The 18,268-nt window shown below is 42.8% G+C and overlaps 1 protein-coding gene across 1 annotated transcript in view; it reads left to right on the top strand.

Annotated features, from left to right (window-relative positions):
• The first annotated feature begins 7,579 nt into the window (after positions 1 to 7,579).
• Positions 7,580 to 18,268, top strand: part of EP300 (E1A binding protein p300) — a 60,062-nt gene continuing 49,373 nt past the window's right edge. The window contains 1 exon segment of the mRNA XM_036400432.2: positions 7,580 to 7,701. Within this exon segment, the coding sequence (XP_036256325.1) occupies positions 7,608 to 7,701 (94 nt within the window). The 5' untranslated portion in view covers positions 7,580 to 7,607.

Below are 18,268 nucleotides of genomic sequence, written 5' to 3'. Positions count from 1 at the left end.
GCAGCCCTTGCTACAAGAGACAAAAAAAAACCCAAACAAAAACAAAAACCAAAACCAAACAAACAACCAAACAACTTGTAGGTGATTAAATGTGAGGGTTCACAAGCACAAGGAAGCTTCTGGGAAGAGAAGTGATAAGTCTGTGTAAATTAGGAAGGTAGGTAACTGAGGATTAACCCTACTGCTTTACACACAGTGGTGGCATTAGAATCAATTGTATTCTGATGTTTGTGGTTAATAATTGACTTCTACTTCTGCAGGAAGAAGGAAAGAATTCATGCCAAAAAACCAAGAATGTACAAGATCTTTTTAGAGAAAAGCAGAAAAAGGAAAAAGAAAAAAGAAACCAACCAGACCCATATTTCCTGTGGATTTTTTTTCTTCCATGGCAGCTGCAAAACCAGTTCATTTTGTGTTAAGTAAGTATATTATCCTGTGAACAACGGGTCCCATTAGCTCTGTCAGAAGGCCAATACCCTCTATACTAAAAACCTCTTGATTCAGTACATTTCCCTGTCACAGAGTAAATTTCTGCTTGACCCCATTGAAGAAATTACTTTAAATCTTGAAACATAAAAATTATTACAGCAAGAAAAAAAAGTTACCTTTTTCCTCTCGTTGCATTTTGATTGCAGACATTAAACACCACATTGAGGTTCAGCATATAGATGAATGTTGTAGCAAGTAAAAAAAAATCAATTAAGAAATACTGAGGGAAAAAAAAACAAGAAAGGAAGGGATTGTATGGCAGTAATAAATGTATTCTGTTCTTTATAAACACATGTGTGCTGTGGATTTGTGTCTGTGGGACAATTCAGGAAACAAATGAAAAGATAAGTTTTGGGTTGAAACTCAGCAGATTTCAAAGTGCATTGTTTATACCCTCTGCAGTGCAATAAAGCTTATCAAGAACTTTTCCATTGGATACAAGAGTCAAAAGAAATAAGAGGAATGTGAACAGTATGCTTCCTTTGGGTTGCTACAATATCTGTAATTCTTTCAGCACAGATTTCCCATGTTAGCTTAAGCTCTGTCTCACAACGATCATTTTTAGCAGATAATCATAAATACTTTGCTGAGCTGACTGAGTTGTTCAGAAATTTGCCATCATTTCACTCTCCACAAGCTCAAAGCATGTGGCAAGTTCAAGGGCCCTTAATTAAAAATATAATACTTTCATTCTAGAAGCTCTTGCTTGCATCCTGGTAATACTCTGGGATAAATCAACTGCTGATGTAAATGCAATTAATTTCAGTGTAATTTCATTTAGAAGCAACAAGAGTACTACATTTTTATTTAATGATTTGAATGTGCTTTCTGTAACGAGGAGTAGGATCACCTCCCTCTTACAGAGGGGAGAGCTGAGCCTGGGAAGTGAGAGGCAGAGATTTGACCAGCCCTTGATAAAAGCTGGGAGAGCATGCAAGCCTCTCACTCGGATCCACATTTGTGCTTTCAGCATGAACCAGGACATGGAAATGACACACAAAGCACCACACATTTCAAGCACGAGATTTGGCTCTAGATCACCAGACCTCAAAGCTGCAATATTTCCTAGGCAGAATGTACTTCTGCCCCTCTCTTAAATTGAGAGGTCAATTTTTGTCTTCTTTTCCTATTTTGCTCTTGTAAAGGAAGACAGCATGGCATGTTTGTTAGAACTATAATGTTGCATTTGCTAATTAAATAAAGTGGGGTTTTTGGGAGAACTTCTTTTAAGCAAAACCATGTGTTCCAGGGAGGAAACATTCTTCTGGTAAACAGCTGAGCCCTTAACATTTAGCAACATAACTCTGTGTTTGCAGCTATTGAAAACTGTGTGACCGAGGAAGCCTGTGTTTCTGAGACTGAGGACTGAAAGCATTTTGCTTGCTGTCAGAACGCCAGCCCTTTCTTTTATGTATACACTAAAAGCAAGCATGAACCAACTATTGGATGGTTACTTCTTATGGTTTTAATAAAATTTGTCTCATATCAAATCGCTGCTGGGTTTTAATGTTGACGCCGCGCTGAGCAATGTTCTCTGCTCTGGCACAGCTGGCTCTTGCTTTCCAGAAATATAGCTGCACCCTGGCATTACTTGCAAAAATTGCAGCCTTAAATCATTTCCTCATCCCTCTGGCCTGTGCCAGAAGGACCCTCCATGCACAGATCTCCTTGCTGGTACAAAGAAGGGGGTCATTCCTCCTCCCCCCACAGCTGCTGTGTGAGCAGAGCTGTGGTGACAGGAGGTAGCTAGGGAACAGAAGTTACCTGCCAGACATGAACAGCAGCCCTGGAAAGCTCAGGGAAAAAAGATAATAGAGCTGGAAACAGCAAGCAGAAATAGGACTGAGAGAATGGGAGTGCCCTGTACCTGGCTCTTGCTTTCCATTCCAAGAGTCCACCTCTTTCAGAGACACTAGAAGGGCCACAGGGCTGTGGGTCAAATCCTGCTGAGGGGGAGCAGGGAAGTTTTATTTGGTATAAGAGATTTCCTGAGCAGCATTAGGAAGCGGGGGAGGCTGGCTGGGTGACTTTGAGATCTTACACTGCTTCTCCATCCAGCAGCTGGAAGGTGAAGGCCACAGTCCCAGCTCCCTCTGGGCCGAGGGAGATGATCATTGCTCATCTCACTGAAGCTGGGCTGCTGAGCTCTGGGCATCACATTGACCTTTGCAGTACAAAGGGATCTTATCTCATTCTTTGTAGCCCTCAAAGCAGCTGGGCATGCTAACAAATTTCAGTAACTACCAGCTAAGGCCAAACAAGATCCCACGATAAAACTTCAAGGCTCTGCATTCCTCTCTTATTGCTTTCCTGAGCAGATTCTCATTTTAACTGGACTTATGGTACTTTCATCCTTAAGTAACTTTCAACTTAAGTTATCTTAAAGTACATAACAACTACTGTAATTACTGACAATAATGAGCTAATCAATTCTTCTAGGTATTATTTAAGGGATAAATATTTATCCCTTATTATATAAGGGATAAATATTACTATCCTTGCTGTAAGAATGGGGAAACTGAAGCAAAGAGGACAAGTTTTTGGATGAATAGGTGTGTTTTACTTTTAGAATTATAATATCCTCCTGGTTTTATTTGTATAGGTTTATGTATTTACTTCTTAGTATGCTTTATGTTCTGTTATTGCTTTCCAGTAATGTTACCTGTCATAGGTTGTGTGCGTGTACTAAGGTTCATTTAAGAAAACTGCAGTGATTCAGAAAACTTAAGAGATATTGAAGAGTATTTTGTCATTGTTTATATATACATGTTTGATTTATCATAACCCTATTTTCTTGGCTTTTCCTTCTCTTCCTCCTTCTTTTATTTTTGATGCTATTTTTTTTAGAAAAATACTGCAAATAACGTTTTCCATTTATTTTCCATATACTTCAGCTTGCATTTAAATCTCTAATATGGAAAGCCAACTGAATATGACCTTCTAATATATAAAGAACTAAGATATTCTACTGGGTAGGAAGCTTGCAAGGCAGAACTATGGCTTTACTAAAGTATCAGTTAATCACTTATAATTAACATTCAGAAGACATATGTTGCTTTGGTAGCATTTATCTAAGAGTTTAAATTTCCCACAGTTCAGGTATGCATCCTTGAACCCTTTTCAAGGAAGATAGACAGGTAGCCAGACCAGAGGCTTAACTGCACCATTACCAAAAAAAAGAAAAAAAAAAAAAAAAAAGACTTTATTTTGTTGTCAGGTGAACTGAATGGTAGGATCTAGTTGTTTAGTAAGGGCCTGACTTCTAAAAGCATTTAGGTGTTTATGTGCACTTCAGCATCTTTATAAAGCCAGCAAGTTAAAATAAGTCTCAGCTCTGTTAAAAAATTCCTTCACTAACAAGGGAAACAACAATCTGAACAAGCTGAAAAAAAAAATTGAGGTAATATAAAACCTCTATAACTGGAATATTTTGGGAAATTTAGAAACAATAAAAGGCAAAAACCTGTGAGAACCACTAACATAGTTTCTAAGGTGTCACTGTTAAGTTTTAGGCTGTTAGCCCTGACAACTTTAGTTCTGATACTTTCTGCTCTCTCAGTTTATTTTCCTGAGGCTTATTTGTCATTTGCAAGGCTCCCTCCACCTCTCTTAGGGTGTTGCCCATACCTTCCAGACTTTTCAGGAAGGCTAATCCAATCTTTGGGCAATTTTGGAGTGGTTTGTGTTTCCCTTTTTGTGCTGGGGGAGACAAGAACAATCTTACTTAAAATAAAACCCAAACAAGGGAAGCTGAAGAGTGGGAGTATGTGAGGGAGCTGGTGGATAACTTACAGGGCTGTGAATCCCCTCCTGTCTGTAGGCTCCTCTTGTAGGCTGCAGTATGGACTCTGTGTTTAGTCTAGGCTCTTCCCAAATACCTGCTGCGGCTCTTACGTGGATTGCAGAGAGCTCGGCCCCGAGGGTGAGCGGCAAGGGAAGTGCTCCTCGCAAATGTCCGGTTTTGGATCAACACCCCCTGATTCTCCGTCAAAAACATGCACGTGCCTGCATTTCCCTTCCACTCCTATCTTGTAATGGTGTGCGGCCCGACGGAGTCCAAACGCACCGAAGGAAAATGCCGGGATGGGGCATTTCTTCACGGATGAGCCCTCAGAGATTTGAGGAAAACAAGTGGCGGGCCCGTAACCTCTGGGACGGCTCGGGGGCTGAGAGGGCTGGCGAAGGACCGCGCCAGTGTCACCTGTGCCTGCGACAGCCCCTCTGAGGGGCGGGAGCGCTGTCAGGTCTCTGCGATCCCTCACACCGTGCCCTGCGCCATTCCCGGCACACGGGGGGCTCTGGCAGAGAGCGCGGGGCTTGTGGGCTTATTTACCCTTTGGCGTAAAAGTGTGGCGTTTGGGGGTTTTTGTTTGTTTTGTAACGCCGGCGGGAGTCTGAGGCAGCTCTGGGCAACCCCGGGATGGGCAGTAGAGAGCGCCCCCAGATGAGGAGGAATTTATTCACAGAAAGGGCAATTCGGCATTGGGAGCTGCCCGGGGAGGTGGTGGAGTCTCCCTCCCTGGGAGTGTTTAACGAAAAACTGGACGTGGCACTCAGTGCCATGGGCTGGCTGACATGGTGGCGTTTGGTCACAGGTTGGACTCGATGATCTCAGAGGTCTTTTCTAATCTAATTTATTCTGCGATTGTGTGATTCTCACATCTACTCGCCCACCTTGGGGACCTCGGCATGCAGGCCCCGTTCCCCGGCCCCTTGGCTCGCTGGCCGGGGCCGGCCGGCCCGGGCTGCCATGTCTGTGGCGCAGCACGGCCCGGGACCGGCGGCAGGAGCGCCCCGCCCGCCGGCGCCGCGGGGAACCGGCCGAGAGCCGGCGGCCGGGAAGGAAGGAAGGAGGGAGGGCGGCGGCGAAAGAACCGCGCTCTTCCCACCAGCGCCTCAGCCCACCGGGCCGGGCAGCAAGCACGGGGTCGTGCAGTAGACCGGGGCGGCCACAGGGTCCGGCCAGGCTCCTCTGGGCCTACGCGGCGCACTTTTGGGCCGACAGATAAGGGCGTGTGGGGCGGGGCAGGAAGAAGGAGCCTTTTTTTTTTTTTCTTCTTTTTTTAAGGGAAAAACCCTTCGCCTTTAAGGGGCGGGGCCTCTGGAGTTTGCGGAAGAGGCCGGAGAAATACGAGCGCTGATTGGATAAACGCGGTCTCGTGACGGCAGCCGGGGCGGTGCCACTCCACCCACCCCGCCGGCGCCCCGCGTTCCATTGTGTGCGCTAGTGCCGCCGGGCCCCGCCCCGCCGTGTCCCCGCCCGCAGGAGTGACCACGCCCCCGGCGGCGGCCCCGCCCCCCGTGTTCTCTTGGCTCATTTCCGGCCGCCGCCGCCACCGCCGCTTCCCTCCGAGGGCTCGGGAGAGCGAAGGAACAACAGCCGCCATTTTGTTTGTGTGTGAGCGACGGAGGGAGGAGAAGGGAGCGAGAGGCCGAGCCGGACGGGGCGAGCCAGGGGGAGGGCAGCGCACAGAGACCCAGGGGCTCGGACAGGGGACGGGGAGAGAAGCGAGGAAGCCAGACGCCCCCCCCCTCCCCCCCCAACCCCAGCCTGCCCGTCCCCTTGCTATTCCCTCTCTTTCTGTTTCCTTTTCTCTCTTCTCCTTTTCCCGGAATTCTCTCTCCCCGCACTGCCCTCCGCCCCCGCTTTGCCCGCTCCGCACACACGCCCCCGGAGCGCCAGGCAGGGGCAGTAGGGAGCCTGCGCTCGGCCCCCGCGCTGCCGCCGTCCCGCCCCGGCCCCCCCCCGCGCCGGGCAGCGCCGGGGACCCCCTCCCCCGCCCGGCCATTTCGGGGCGAATCCCCCGGCCTTCCCCGCCGTGATTTTTCTCCTGTTTTATTATTTTAATTTTACCTCTCGATCCTCTTCTCGGAGGGGTCGCTGCGCGGCCTCCCTCCCACCCCGACTTCCAACCTCTTCTCTCCCTTCCCCACCCTCGCAGAGGCGAAGGGAGAGTCCCCCGCGCCCGAACAGCGGCCGAGGGTCTCCTCCCTCGATCATCGCGCCCCGCATCGCCCGTGGGTACGGGGGAGCTGAGACAGGCAGCCCCCTCCCTGCCACCATCCTCGGCCGCCCGGGAAGGGGGAAGGTAGGCAGAGAGGGCGGGAGGGGCCGGCTTCTTCCTCCTCCTCCTCCTCCTCCTGCCGCTGCTGTGGGATCGGCCCCTCTGCCTGCGCCGGAGGGGGGGGCAGCCTGCTACTGCGAACGAGAGAAAGAGGAAGGGGAAAGAAGAGAAAAAGGGGGGGCCGAAAGGGTGTTGAAACCCGCCCCCCACCTTCCCATCCCGCGATCGGTGCTGCCTCCATCAGGACAACAACCCCTCCTCCTTCCCTGCACAACAAGATGTGAAGCGGAGACTCCTGGGACTTATCCTCACCCTCCTCATCCTTACAGCTCCCCTTTCTGCAGCCATTAGCGACGGGCGAGGAAGAAGCGAGTGGAGCTGGGGACCCCGCGCACGCCGTGCCACTCCCCCCGCCGCCTCCCCCCCAGCCCTGTCGCTGGCGGTGGGTATTTTTTCGCAGGGTGGTGTTGGAGGGGGAAGGAGCCGCTGCTAGAGGACGGTGATCTTTTTTTCTTTTTTCCTCCTCCTCTCCCCTCCTTCGCCCGCCTCCTTGTGGCGATGAGGAGGAGGAGGACGGCGCCGAGGAGGAAGAGGCTGATGGCGGCGGTGAGGAGGCAGCAGGAGGAGGAGACCCCCCGAAGGATGAAGATGATTATGGTGGCGGCGGCGAGGAAGCACCAGCACAACAGCCGGGATTAATTTTACTAAAAAGATTTAAATATTCACCAGCCTCCATTTTTTTTTAATTTTTTTTTTTTTGGCGGGGGCTTTACCTGCTCTTCCCATCTTCGTTCAGCCCTTTCGCCTGGGGGAAGAGGCCTCACCCCCTGCCCGCCCCTGCTCCCACCTCTCCCAGCTTCTCCGCTGTCGCCCTCCCAGAGCTCGAGGAGCAGAAAAAGGGGAACTTGGCCCCCCTTCTCCGCCAGATCTTCCTCCTCGCTCTCGGCCTTATTGTTGTTCTTCACCTGACTCGGGGCCCCAGAAGAACGTGAAGGTTTTGGGGTTCACCCCCCACCTTCTCTCTGCTCTGAGTGATTGTCTAAAAAATTAAAAATGGCCGAGAATGTGGTGGAGCCGGGCCCGCCTTCAGCCAAGCGGCCTAAACTCTCCTCACCGGCGCTCTCCGTGTCCGCCAGCGACGGCACAGGTCAGTCTCCGGGCCCCAGAGCCTCCCCGCTTCTCGGTGCCGCAATTACTGCCCTTTTCTCCCCTCTTTTACCTAAATCTCCTCCTCCCTTTTGCTGCTGTTAGCTCGAGCCTGCTCTTCTCCTTCCCGTCTGTTTCGCCTGTTCTCGCTCCGTTTGAAGCTATTTGCGTTAATGGCACAGGGAGGGTGTTGTGATGGTTTTGCCCTTCTGGTTTTTTGGAAGTGATTGAAGGCAAAGCTGTTCAGTTTATTGTGCTTTTGATCAGCTGCAGATAGGACTTAACAGTTCGTCATTCTCGTGTCTTTCACAATAGTAGCGATTACGAGCTCCTTGCTAAGCATAATGCCAGTTGCAGAAATCCGAAGTAGTGCTAAAGACGATGCTTTTGTATACTTTATTGTTGAATTACCTGTACAAGTTTCTTGGTTTTGTATTTTATTTTGCATATACGGGGTTCTTTTCCAGCTTGTTTAGAAACGAGAGATTTGTTTCTCGCTATTTTTCTTTTTTCCTTCTTATGTGCAGTCTCCTTATATTATTTACTTCTGACAATCCTCCGTTCTCCTTCCTGCAGAAGTGTATCAAAATACTGCTTTTCTGATTCAAATAGACCATCGGCTTTAGGAAAAACAGATAAAACCAAAATCCAGATGCCACGCTTGTGGCATAAGGTTTATTGAGACTCTTATATTCTTAGAGATGAAATTTTATTTCACCTATTTGCATTAAGAATCAATATGGAGTGTAGTTAATCTTGCATCTCCTGTTTCTTTGCTGCAAGACCAAAATGTCTGAAATTCCCCTGTAGACTTAAGAGCTGTGATGAGAAAAGGGGCTTCTCTGCAGTCCTGCAAAGGTCTTTGGTGATGCTGGGAAGGCAAGCTAGAGCATGGAGATTTTAGGTGTCCCAATCCCTAGCAAAAATGAACTGGCTGTACTGGGAGGGGGGAGGAAGTAACAAAGGGCTGTTCAGCCTTTTAATGCTTCTTGCGAAGCAGGTGAGTATTTGGTGTCATTTTGCTATGAGAATACTCTGTTACCTGTCCCACAGGAGTGTCTTTGAACTCACATTAGATCCTATTAATGTATGGGATATGGAGGAGGCCTCCATATGTGAGTGGTGGCATTTCTGAGGGCACTAGTGCTCTTGTTCAATGCAGTTAACAACTGGCAAGAAAAGGGAAGAGTTGTTTTCTTGTTGGTTTTTGGGGTCTTTAGTTTGGTTTTCTTTTCTGAAAAGCTCTTTGACAATTAACACCAGATTTTAATAACAGGTCTTTGAGCAGTGGATGTGATTCTACTTGGGATCATCTCCAAAATTTTGATTTTGCCTTTTTGTTCTTGGTGAATGACGTATTAGTTTTGAAAAGTTTGTGTGTGAGTTTTAGTGCATGTTAAATACAGCCAATATTGTGTTGTTAGTGGAGGACATGACTCTTCCTAATATCAACAGGTCTCTAGTGAGAGAGTAGAAGAGGGCTGGAGAAGGTACTCTTTGGCTAGAACTAGTTGTTGCCTGGTTTTGTGCTAGATTTGGAAAACAGTGGTCAATTCAATAGTAACCGTTTTAAATTTGCCTTGGTAGTGTTATTTTGCTCTCTTTAGAGAGGTGAAATAAGAATATTTTGTGAGGAAAGTTCTGATACTTTCATATTTTTAAAGTTAAAGGCACATTTTGATTTAAGAGAATGCACATCTAAGTTCAGACATTTGTGATCAAATAAAGGTTGGATAATTTGTGAATATATTTCAGTTTAACAGGTGCAGACTCTCACAGAATACTTAGTCTTTAGTTGTTAACTTACTGGGCTTTTTATAGTTAATAAATGAACATTTTACAATTTTGATGAAACACTAGGGACTGGACAGTTTCAGTACTTTTCAGTCAGTTTCAATTTTTTCCGAAGTGATTGGGACTGTCATCACCTGGTAGCTATGCTGAAGTTTAGAGTGGTGCAAACACTTCATATGTGCTACATAAGACCTATTAAAGAGTTTTTAATCTTGTGACTTTTTTTTAATTGCCAAGTAATTATGGGACAGTTTTACTTTCTGTGTTTTTTAACATGACATATAATATCTATTTCTGTGAATAAATCATTTGTTTTAATAACCCTCAAAATACATTCATTGGTTCATTTTTTCTGTGAAAAAATGAACCAATGAATGTATTTTGAGGGTTATATTTTTTCATTTGCTGCTTGGGACTGTAGTTTTTGTCATACTTCTGTTGTGGGAAACTGCTTTGAAGCTTACAAATTTTTAACCTATCTGCTGGTTAAATTTGCTTTGAAATAGTGCAAGCAGCTGTCATGAAGTAAATTCCACTTATAGAATCTTGTATTGTCCCCACTCCTCGGTTAATTATAGGAAATAAGTAACATGGTACTTATGTACTTACTCAAGCACTCTTTTTAAAACTGTTAGATTCTCAGAACTATCAGAGAAGGAGAAAGGCAGGACATTTGCACTGTTGATGACACTTTTTGCAGCAGCTGTGCATAGTGTTGTTTTTGCTGTTAACTTTTTGATTAGTTTTTTAATCTGAAACATTTTAGGTTGTTAGATATGTAAAAATGATGACTGACTCATGTTACATTATTCCCAAACTTGCAGATGTTAAGTACATTTATATTGAAGACCAAGAGGAGTCTCTAACTCATGTTTTCACCGTAGATCTGGATGATACTCATAATCTGGGCCTAGAATGTACTAAACTCTGATGTTTGTGGCTTTCTTCTAAAAAGAAGTAAGCAGAGATTGTCCTAATATGCTTGATTTATTGGCAGCTGCTGCATTTCCCACTTCTGTTGCGGTGCTGCATCTTCTTCTGTCTTAAAAGTTATAGATGGTTCCTGCTCAGAATTGCTCAGGTTCCTGCTCAGGTTATGTGTTCCAAAGTTATAGATTGTTCATGTGTTCCCTGCTCAGAATTTGCTTTGCCATGGAACATACTGTGTTAGTGTGCTTTTAAATTGCTTTATTAATGCCAGTTCAACCTTAAGGATGCAAACTGAAATGTTTGTAGCACATCTTGTAATAGTAGTTTAGAAAGTTTTGGTACTTTCAGCATCCTCTAATATGTTAGAATTTTTGAATGGTCTCACTTTTTTTTTAATGTTGTGTAGCTCTAGAATAATTTCAGAGACAGTGTGGGATTCCCTTGAACTACACAGTTTTTTCTACAAATTTTTTCCCCCTTTCTCTATTTAAGTGTTAAATTTGTTGGAAGAAGAATGGCAATGATCTATGTATCTTGTTCGGGCCTTAAGTTTTCTGAGGGCCATTACAACTCTACAGTGGGGTCATCTTTTGGTGACAGCAGTGACTTTGTTACACTTCAGTACCAGCACGGCTACACTGACAGAAGATGACACTGACTACATTGCCAGTGTAGCACCTTTGCTCATCTTTCTTAATGGTAGCAACATTTTTGATATGTTGCACCTACTCGAGCAAGACTTTCTTGAACATTACCTTAGCAAACTGGTGCATATTAGTCCCCCTACTGTAACAGAATAACCAGAGTGAATCCTGAGGAGTTTCCTCTTGGAGTAAAATGAGTGAAAGTTGTTAATAAAAATAGATTTTTAATTGGATGCTTTAAACCACTCGTTTTGGTATTGGGGTATTGGGGGGGGGGATGTTTGAGAGGTGTCTTTTTATTTGTGGATCCCTCAGCTTTATCTGCAGCAATGCAGGTGTGCTGAAATTGAAATTGCTATGAACAGATTCCTATGTGGTATATTCAGGGCAGGAGAGTTTTATTGTATTTTACACCCCCCCACATGCACTCCTCCTCCTGCTGAGAAAGAAGCTGTTTTCTGTGAACTGGAAGTGTTTTGGGCTCTGGGTTCAGAACCACCGTGTTTCTTCACAGAATAAAAATGGAGTACACCCCATGCTGCAGTATAGTATCATGTCTTTAGGCTGCTAGATCTGAAAATAAGAGTTTAAGTGCTTAGTGTTTCAGGCTTGCTGGGACACTGGAAGTCAGTTTTCTACAATTAGTTGGCATGTGTGTTATATCAAAGAACAGAGAGTGTATTTTGTGGTGTGTGCCTTAACATCCTTCAGTTTCCTATGTCCAGAAGTCGCGTTTTTCTGTGCAATAGCACATCTTCCATCTCCCTTGAAGTATCCATCTTTTGTAAAGTCTGGATGTTCCTTTTTGTCAGAAACTGTTTCTGACCTTTTAAATTTTGCTCTGCCTCGCATCAAAGGTCTAAGACCTGTAATGAAACTTCTCTTCTGGACTGCTGCAATTTTGACTGATACTCATCTTTCATTCCTTCCAAATGGATCAGGATGTTTCTTTTCTCAAAATGAGTTGTATTAATCTTACCCCACTACTCTTTTCAATTCTGTTTTCCGAGAGCTGTGTGGTTTTTGCTAGGGTTTGTACATACTACATTTAAAATTAACAACTTTTCGTCAGTCTGTTTTCTAGCTAACAGTAAAGACCAAATGATTAGCTACATTTTAGCTTATAGCCATCAGTTAAACGTTTTCATCCCTTCTTGTTAAAAGCCATTTTTCTTGCTGGTTTTGCCTTAAAATGTCATTTGATGGATGGATTATACTGTAAGTCAAGTATTGCAGTGGTAGATGCTTGTGTGGCAAAAATGAGTGCCTTTGCTGTGTAGCTAAACAGGCTCTCAAAGTAACTGTATTAGGAACAAATATAAATTAAGAAAATTTAAGTCTGTTAGACTTCTTTAAAAAGTCAACCAATCATTTGTATAGTGCTTAGTGATTTTTTTAAAGAAAACATGTGTACTTTTGAACCTTGTAGGTTTCCAAACTGCTGTATCTATTCTTTGTGTCTTTCACCATGTAGACTCTGTCTCTGAGATTCGGTAGCTTTCTAACACTGCTCAGAAAAAGTACCTGTTTTTTAAAAATATAAATACTGACTCCAACGCGAGGACCATACATACTACGGTGTAAAACTGAGTGTTGAGCACTTACAGATAAAAAGCCTTTGAGACTGGAAAACCAGTTTACAATTTCAATTTAAAACTAGATTCACAAGTTTAATATTGCAGGGGAAAAACCTATGCTTGGCTAAAGACTTAGGAATTTAAATCCTATATTTAAAAAAAATACTAATTTTTCCATCTTGTTCCTCACAGTCCTAGAGCAGGGCTTGCCTTGAGTTCAGATTATTGGTCACTTGTGCATTTGTAAAAAAACCAAATTTTATCTGGGAAGGGTCTATCAGACTCTAGGTTTTAGTATGTTTTTGAGGGGTGTGGGTCTGATAAGATGCTGGTGCTAAATACTGAACTGTTTCTGTAAGAGTTCTGTTTTTTTGTCTTTTTATAACTTGGAGCAAACCACTTTATTATTGCCTTTCAATTTTGTGTGATTTAGTGTATATTTCCTGCATCTTCTCTGTAGGCTATTTGATCATCTCCAGTGTGTCACCTCAGTGTCTTGCTTAGCAGGAGCAGCCTTTCAGTGCTTGTTCCAACTGTGTAAAGATACTACTTCACCTTTTCTTGTCACTTGATTTTGTGCTCCTTCTGAGAGGGATTGCCAAAAATCACTTCGATTTATTATTTGACAAATGGAGTCGTTTTGCTGTGTAGATTTCACTGACAACTAAACAATGCACACCTGTCTCCAAGGATTTTGTTTTTCTGTCTTTACTTAAACTGTAGCAGCAGGCTGAAGTAAAATACATCTGTCTCTGCATATGGTGGTGTGCCTGATAAAAAAACTTCTGTGGCTGCCTTGAATTTGTAGAACTTTAAGTAGAACTTCAACTAGGGCAGAGATCCTCCCCCTGAACAGTATCTGACAACCTAGCATTCTCTTCCTGAATAGCAACAAGTTTTCTTTAAATAGACTAGCATATAAATGTATTTAAAGTTCTCTTAAAAACTTGATGTGCAATATTTCCCTTCAAGCACTTATTTCTTCCAAATCTTTTTGAAGAAAATTAGCAGAAGGAGTGTTGAATTCTGATGGACTCAAACACAGTAACTTGTTGCTCAATTGATGCTGTTCCTGTAAACACACCTGACATCAAGCATGTCAAATTGGAGACCAGTCTAAGATTTTTAATAAAAAGCGCAAGTTAGGTACAGAACCTCGAAAAATAGGTTATTTTCTATTAGTGGTCATTATGAGATAGGGCAGGTAAAGATTTAGCTGTTTCCCATTTGATGGTGTGAAACACCTCAGTACTGCATCTTTTGCTGTATTCCCATAAGAGATCTAAGGATAGGAGTGTTGAACGGTCTCTGCTTGCAGAATCAGGACTTGCTATTTCCTTTTTTGTAGGACTTCCAAATACCACTGAATAGACAATTTCTCTTGTTTTAAGAGAGATTGTAACATACTCCTGCTGTTTTAATGGATGAAAAGACACAGATTTTCAGGGTTTTTTTCCTTCTTGGAATCCTAATAAAAAGTAAAAGTCCATCAAAATGCTGATATATGGCTTGCTCAGTACAAATTTTGCTGAAGCTAAACTGCCTTTATATATTACTGGGTGTAATTCCAGGAAATCTAGGGTATTACTGGTTTAAGATAATGAAGTCTCATCTGCTGACTTAGGTTATTTTGTTTAGGTTTTTTTTTTTTTTGTACATAAATTCAGCATTGCTTTTTGCTTTTACTCTGGAGTAATGTTGAATGAACTCAGAAAGGTGACTTGACTTTTTGGTAATTGTATGTGCAGATTGCATCATTTCAAAGTTGTTGTTAACTTGACAATGAAATGAACTTTACTCTTTACTTGAAACTGATTTGTAATTGCTTCTAAGATGAATCAGTGTGTTCCATGCACGCAAGGGTGTTCCCATCCTATCTGCATGTACCCAGTTTTTGTCCACCAGCTTCTGTCACTTTCTAGACCTGTGTGCATACACAGGGAATAGTAATACTAATTTAGAGACTTTTGACTCAAGTTAAAGGTAGCCCAATGAAATTTATGCAAATAGCAACATGTTCACAAGGAAATTATTAATGGCGTGACTTCAGCATTTTGGAATTAAAGTGTCAAAACTTCACCTTAGGTGGGTTATCAGTGATGGCAACACTAGTGCCTTTGTATAACAGCATGAATAAACAGGTCTATAAATAAAAATGTCTCTGAAATTCCTCCTTAAGTAATATTAAATCTTTAAACGTACCCTATTCCTGAATTTTGACCCCAGTCTTTTCCATATGATTACACCACTTGTTTCCCTAGGACAGTTACAATTCTATATTCCAGACTCATAACCATTGCATTTTCACTATGGTTTTCTGTGGTTAACTCCTACTATCATCTGTATGTCTAATTATTGGTTTTTTTAAGAACTTTGAAAATGAAACTGAAAAGTTTGTTATAAATACAATTTTCTTGTGAAGCTGCAAAAGCCATGCATCAATCAGAGCTTACTAAAATAGGCATTTCAGTTGATATTAGTTTGGGAAAAGTATGACTTAGACTTGCAGGTTATTGAGACTTCACAGAACTGAGACTATTTTCCTTAAGCAAAAGTTGATGTGTTTGAGTAGGGATTAGGATAGCTTAAAAATGGAGAGAATGAGATCCTAATTTTCTGGACTTCAGTAATGTTGAATGATATGCTGTTGCTGCTTTAGAACGATTTTTTTGTTGTTGTTCACACTTGTAAAATACTTACACTTATGCCTGGTTGTTAAAACTAATACTGGAATCATGTGCATTCTGCATGGTGAGTTGGACTTCATCAATAAATGTTTGATTGTTTTTAAAAATATTTGTGCCAGAAATTGTGTGCTACCATAGTGTGCAAACATGTTTTGAACCTTCGTGTTTGTTGTCTTCCAGTTGTTTTGAATAAGGTTTTTTAATATGCTTTCTGTTTGTATTGTTTACAGTCTTACCTTAAATTACAATGTTTGTTGATGTAGTGAAGAAATTCAGGTCTTTTCTGGATTGGCAGGGAAGGAAGGTGGCAGTGCTTTCCCAGTTTCTTACAGGGAATAGAATTGATATTGAAGTCTGATGCTGAAGGCTGTTACTCAAATAGCGAAATAGAGAACACAAACACGCAGTTGCTGCTGAGCAAGCGATCACCCTCCATGAGGGTTATACGGGGAGGGCTGTCTGAGGATTTTGGAAGTAGCTGCAATGATGACTCTAGATCTTGGTGTCTTAGGCTGATTTGGATGTTTTGCCCCTTCATTTTAAATTAATTTAGTAGATGAATTTAAATTAGTTCTACATTTTTAAGTTAAAACATTTTGGCAGAGCTTGTGTTACCATTGGGCAGTTGTGGCTTCGTAGAGTATCTACATGAAAAGCCCCCTCTTTTAATGGATGTGATGGTCTGATCTCCAAATTGTGGTGTAGCAAAGTTCCTACTAGGTTGGTGTGTGCCTTTTCCTTAGGCATGGGTGGGGTTTTGATTGGTTTTTTTTTGTTGGGTTTTTTTCTTCTTCCCTGATAAAACTGTCTGGACTCGTCTAGCTTAGTTTTCTGTCGTTGTAGAGGCCTTGGGAATTGATGACTTTATTAGCACTTTGTTTCAAGTCTGTGCTTCACCTTTGCTTCTGCATTTTCATGGATATTTGAGGATTATCCGATGAGATTGTCTCCTTTTCTTGTCCTGCCTTTTTTGGTTTTATGTTTTGAGTTCTGGCTTTTTTTTTTCTTTTTTGAGAGCATTTCAGACAGTGTGTTTTAGGGCCTGTAATGCTGGTACTTGACTGCAAGCCTGAATGGCTGATTTCTCTGGGATACTGGTGGGATCTTCTGGGCACTTTCTCTGTTACATGTAGGCCCTGTTCAGTTATGGGGAGCTTTTGTATCCCCAGGCAGGGAAGATACTGACCTCAGCACCTTATTGTTATTCTTTGTCTGAAAGCACAGCGAAGGTGTGTTTTCCATGTGGTCCAACATCATCTATGGTTCCTGTCAACCCTGTCACAAACATGCTTTGTATTCAGTGTCCTGTATTAAGCCTTGTCTGCTTGTTTTGTTCTGAACCCAATGACTGTGGTATAAGTGGATCCACTAAGAGGTTGCAGGGCTTCAGAAACATTTGTGTAAAAAGGTGTGTGTTCAGCAGCTTTCAAAGTTGGTGTGTCTCTGTTTGGAATATGATATAGAGGAAACAGGGACAGGAACTGTTGAGTTTCTTACCTCTTTGCTGGTCTGACAGAAGAGGTAGGCTCAGGAGTCAGTAGCTGGTTCTTGAGGCATTGCTGATCACACATGATTCTTTTCCTTCAGCTTGTACCAATTCTTTTCAAGACTGAGTGCTTGAATGTCTTGAGTCTGAGGGTTCATTCCTGTGAGAATGAAGTGTTGCTATTTTGTAGCACATGGGGATGTTCCTAGAAAACCAGTATTGTTCACTGCAGCCTATTTGCTAGGATCAGATAGTTTCCATATAGACAGGAATTCCTGTTTTATTCTGAAAGGTGGGTAATCCAGAAATGAGGAAAGAATGGGATCCTGACTGTAGGCTAGACAGCATGAGAAAGAATCTTCTATGTCCCACCTGAACACGTGCTGATTTCCTTGCTAAGTAGTGAGTATTGATATATTTTCCCTGCTTTATAAACACTGTCATAAATTGCTGCTTTGCCTCCTTTGAGAGCTGTTGCATCACTGGTGCTACAGGTGCTCTTGCAGTAAAACTAACTTGAAATAAATACTTTGTAGCTAATTTGAAAATTGATCACTTGATAAGACATTGAAGTCTTATTGACTTAAGGATTTTGATTGCACACTCTGCATATGTATTAGTTTAAAGTCCATTTTGGTGCCAGGTGGCTTTTCAGCCCAGGCTGACAGTTTCCTTGCACGTTGCAGATTAGACGTTGTCAAAGGCAGACTTTTGGAAGTAGAACCCAAAATCAAGAGTTCAGTCCATAGTATGCAGTGCAGGTTAGTACACTAATTTTTGAAGTTGCCTTCTCACAGTTTAGGGCACAGTTCATACTGCTTAATCAGTCTAACTGAACTGCCACTGATAGAGATGGACCTGTTCCTACTGTCTTTTCTGGTTTTCTCACTACAGATCTAATGTAGCCAGGATAAGTTGCTGGGACGTTTTGTTTGGTTTTTTTTTTCTGAAGACTTAAGTGTTCAGTAGTGGTACAGTTCCTAAAAGGAAATTATGATATGCCTTTGCATGTTGAGATGAACACAGATTAAAACTTTCAGATCTACTACTTAAATGTTATTTTGAGGTTTTCTTTTCTTTGCCTCTTGGGTGGCAGCAGCAATCTATTCTGTATGTTCTTGTTACCTGTAGAAAGAAATACACTAATAATACCATAAAGAGCATAATGGGGAATCACTCTGTGCTGCTCTACTGAGATCAGGATTCAGGTCCACCACCGCCACTTCCTACCAGTGTATTACTAGATGGTTTTGGGCTTTAGGCCAGATACTGTCAGTTCTGTTACATCCCAATTGTTCTGTGTTAGGATCTCTAGAGATGATGAATCAATCAGGTGGACAAAACTTTGCAAGACTAACCTTCCTCCTCTGCCTTCCCACAAGCTTGATTTTGTTAGTGAGAAATCTTTGTGCATGTCCTTAATGAAACAGATTGCAAGAGTAGCAGTGAG

Source organism: Molothrus ater, chromosome 5 (genome assembly GCF_012460135.2).
Source record: "Molothrus ater isolate BHLD 08-10-18 breed brown headed cowbird chromosome 5, BPBGC_Mater_1.1, whole genome shotgun sequence".
NCBI classification, from domain to species: domain Eukaryota; kingdom Metazoa; phylum Chordata; class Aves; order Passeriformes; family Icteridae; genus Molothrus; species Molothrus ater.
The sequence above is the reverse complement of the archived record's forward strand: the minus strand, read 5'-3'. Positions and strand labels throughout refer to the sequence as shown.